Source organism: Trichechus manatus, unplaced genomic scaffold (assembly GCF_000243295.1).
Source record: "Trichechus manatus latirostris isolate Lorelei unplaced genomic scaffold, TriManLat1.0 scaffold00031, whole genome shotgun sequence".
Taxonomy (NCBI): domain Eukaryota; kingdom Metazoa; phylum Chordata; class Mammalia; order Sirenia; family Trichechidae; genus Trichechus; species Trichechus manatus.
The window spans coordinates 7,636,684-7,640,618 of record NW_004443967.1 but is presented as its reverse complement, the minus strand read 5'-3'; the positions used below and the strand labels follow the sequence as shown (position 1 = coordinate 7,640,618).

The 3,935-nt window shown below is 62.3% G+C and overlaps 1 protein-coding gene across 1 annotated transcript in view; it reads left to right on the top strand.

Annotated features, from left to right (window-relative positions):
• The first annotated feature begins 356 nt into the window (after window positions 1-356).
• The window catches only part of VAX1 (ventral anterior homeobox 1), a 3,943-nt gene continuing 364 nt past the window's right edge, over window positions 357-3,935 (top strand). Inside the window, exons 1-3 of the mRNA XM_023729896.1 lie at window positions 357-597; window positions 1,697-1,884; window positions 3,748-3,935. The exon at window positions 3,748-3,935 is cut by the window's right edge and continues 364 nt beyond it. Coding sequence (XP_023585664.1) covers window positions 357-597; window positions 1,697-1,884; window positions 3,748-3,935 — 617 coding nt within the window. The remainder of the gene's footprint in view (window positions 598-1,696; window positions 1,885-3,747) is intronic.

Sequence of the window (3,935 nt, the reverse complement as noted above, 5' to 3'; positions counted from 1 at the left end):
CAGGAGGGCGCGGCAGCATTTCGGAGTTGCGCTGCTCGCTACCTGATCGCCAGGCTGGGGACACTGGACGTGCTCAGAGGACGCGGGCGCTGACGAGGCGGCCTCGCCGCTGCTCCGCCGGGATCCTGGACCAGAGTGGCCGCCTCTCGGCAAGCGCGCCACTCGCCTGTCGCCGCTGACCCGCCCGGGCCGTCGCAGCCGCAGCCGCCCCGCGGGGACATTCATTCTTGCCACTCGCCTCTCGCCGGGCCCCGTGTGGGGGCTGCGTTGTAGGGGTTTGTCCCCATTCTGCTTTTTTTTTTTCCTCTCTCTCTCTTTTTTTTTTTTTTTTGCTTTTTGTTGTTCTTGCCTTTCCTATGTTCGGGAAACCAGACAAAATGGACGTTCGATGCCACTCGGACGCCGAGGCTGCCCGGGTCTCGAAGAACGCGCACAAGGAGAGCCGGGAGAGCAAGGGCGCCGAGGGGAACCTCCCAGCCACCTTCCTCAAGGATCCGCAGGGCGCATTTTCGGCGTCGGGCGCGGCGGAAGATTGTAACAAAAGTAAATCCAATTCCGCGGCCGACCCGGATTATTGCCGCCGGATCCTGGTCCGAGGTAGGGATGGGCAGGGCTGCGGGCGCGTTCTTGGGGACGACTCCGGGGCTCGAGCTGCGCGCCGCCGCCGCCCCGGGCCGGCGGAGCTGGGTGCCGGCGGGGACTTCGGAGAAAGTTGCTGCCCCTCCCCGCCTTGGGGCCCCCCAGTCGCTGGGGACAGGCGCAAGGGGCTAGCCGGCGCACGCGCTCCAGGGGCCTCGGCCTTCCGAACCCTGGGGGCCCCGCCGACCGGGCTGCAGGGAAGGCGGGAGACTGTACGGGCGGAGCCGGGCCCCAGGCTGCGGCCTCCGACCGGGGAGGGGAGTAGGAACTCCGGGAGGACGTGTGCGCGCGCTGCGGGTCGGAGGACCTGCCGGGACCCTCTAGCCGGTTCCTGAGCACGGGCAGCCTAAGCGCACCCCGGGGAGCGTGGGGCCAGAGAACAGCCGCCGACCGAGGGCTGCGGCCCGGCCAGTTGGCGCGCTGCCGGCGCCGCGCTCTGGGCCTGGCCTCTGGGAGAGGCGGCCGCGCCGGGTTGCCGGGCCTGGACTGCCACCTCGGCGCTCGTCGCGGTCCCACTCGGCTGGGCGGCGCGGCGCGTGCTGGGCTCGGGCGGTGGCAACGAGGCCCGGCCCCGGCCCCGGCCCGGGGCCGCCCCCGCCTGCTGATCGCTGGGTCCGCTAGCCGGGAGTCGGTCCCTCCTCCTTTCGCTGCCCGAGCTCGAGAGGGAAAACACTCCCCAGAGAGGGGCTGGCGGGACCAGGGCCGGTCAGTGGGGGCACCTCAGGCTACAGGGGACCTGGACTGTACAGCCGAGGCCCCTAAGCTGGAAGGAATATCTGCCTGTTTGGAATTGATTTTTTTTTTCTTTTTTTTTTTTTTTGGTCACCTGCCCTGGGAGCTTTAACGAGGCAAAGTCTGCCCCCCCCTGCCTTAGCGGTGTCGAGTTAGCCTCCTCGCCCCCTAAACACACACACAGTTTCTTGGCTCCCCGGTTGTGGCCGGCATCCCCCGCCCCTCGGTACTACAGCCTACTAGGACCGTATCCCCGAAGCCAGCTCCAGCCAGGGAGGCGAGGGAGAACGGAGGGTTCTGGCGGCTGACGTCTCCCGTTCCCCAGATGCCAAGGGGTCCATCCGAGAGATCATCCTGCCCAAGGGCCTGGACCTGGACCGGCCCAAGAGGACGCGCACGTCCTTCACGGCGGAGCAGCTCTACCGGCTAGAGATGGAGTTCCAGCGCTGCCAGTACGTGGTGGGCCGCGAGAGAACTGAGCTCGCCCGCCAGCTCAACCTCTCCGAGACCCAGGTACCCGGAGGCCAGGCCTCTTCCGCCCACCACCACCCCCAGCTGCTGTTTTTCCTCACTACCTGGCCTGGCTCCGGGCACAGCCTCGCTGGACAGGCAGAGGAGAGGGGGAGATGGGGGAAAAGGCCTAAGGCTTTGTACTCTTTCACAAGCCATCTCTTCCCCCACGCATCCCCAAATCTTCCACCTCTGCCTGGCCCAAATCCAGTGTTTTTTAAAAATTCGTTTTGGACCCCAGTGTTGAGAATTCCCTACTTGCTTCTGCTCTACACAGAACTGATTTTTGCCCCTGTTTTGAGCACCCCATTTTGGCCATATTTCCAGGCACCACCCCCTTACACAGTACCTAGGCCCATTCCGCAGGAAGTGGGGCTGTGGCCAAAATCCCCTGGTCCAGCGCTGTGGGTGACTCCTAGGGATTATACAGGTACACACCTCCTAGAGATCCACCCGTGCAGACCAGACTGCCCTGCCCGTTAAGGCTTCCCTTGGCCCTTGGCTGTGCCCAGCCCCATTCCCAGCCCTGAGCTCCACTCGGCACCTGGGGGAGGGGGCGGGTGCCTGTCTTCTATGCCACTGATGGGTGAGGTATGGGACAGGTAGGAGATCTAGGGTCCCAGGAAGTGACACTGTTGACTGTGGTTTTACGTCTTGTCCTTTACATTAACTTTATCTGATGCCACTGGAGCTGGCTGTGGCGGCCCTGGGCCCAGGGGCACTTTAGGGTCTGAGGTCTTGGCGTGGTGGAGGTCATCTGGGGCCTGGCCAGGGCACGCCACCAGCCAGGCCTAGGTAAAGCAGCCCTCTTTCTTAAGATCATTCCCTATGCCCTGCCCTGAAGTCGGTAGGGAACATTTTAGGTCTGGGATTTGGGGCAAAAGCTGAAGACAGAATAGACAGTATATTCTTTCTGAGCTTAAGTTGGCTTTGTAGCTTTTTAACTCTCTCTGCTACCATCCCTCCGAGTTTACAAAATTCCAGACAGGATAACCTTTCACTATAGCTGCCAAATTCTGTTCTGGGCTACCAGCTAGGTCTGAAGATGACAGAGGGAGAAGAAAGTGAGAGGTGAGGAGAACTTAGTGGAGAGAATTTAGTCCACCCCAGTCTCCTGGCTTCCTCCCATGATTCCAAAGTTAATGGGGCCTATTTTGGGGAGCAGTAGAATGATACATTACTAGTATTGCTCTGACCCAGCTGGCAGTGAGGAGAAGTGGAGAAAGCTCGACCTACAAAGTCCATCCTGCCACCAGTCATTCCTTGTACAGCCACTTTTCCTGGTTAATGGTCACATCTGACTCCAGCAAGCAGGAAACAGCCTCTAGCAGCCTTCAACTAGAGTAGCATTTCTGGGGTTAAACTTGAAGCCCCTCAGGCCAGGGGCCTGGGTACCGGAAGGCCTAGAAACACTTCTCCGCATCCACCCCCACTTCCTGCTTCCCAGACAGCGTCCCCCAGGCCTTATACCCTCTCTCGGAAACACGGGCTGTCAGGCGGTTGCTGATCCCCAGATCTGTAAGTCCCAAGTCAGCATGCGAGTAGCACGGTGGGCCCTAGAAAGCCCTTTTGGTCTTCCTGTGAGTTAGAGTCGTGGTCATTTTTATTACTTTGTTATTTGTAACCAGACCCGGCCTGGGCCTGTTTCCATAACCCAGAAGCGCAGCCCAGTGAAGCTGCGACCCCTTCGTGGCAGCCCGGTTCTCCGATAGCTCCGGGGCCTAGACCTCTCGGCTATGGGGTGGGGCTGGGGCTGGGAAAGGGACCTCGGGCCTCTGGGCCTTTGCGACCCGGAAGCCCGGCGTCCCTGACGCCCGGTCTCCCTTTGCCCCCTCTCTGCCTTCCTCCCCGCGCCCCGACGCGCAGGTGAAGGTCTGGTTCCAGAACCGGCGCACGAAGCAGAAGAAGGACCAGGGCAAGGACTCCGAGCTGCGCTCGGTGGTTTCGGAGACCGCGGCCACGTGCAGCGTGCTGCGGCTGCTGGAGCAGGGCCGCCTGCTGTCGCCGCCCGGCCTGCCCGCGCTGCTGCCACCGTGCGCCACGGGCGTGCTTGG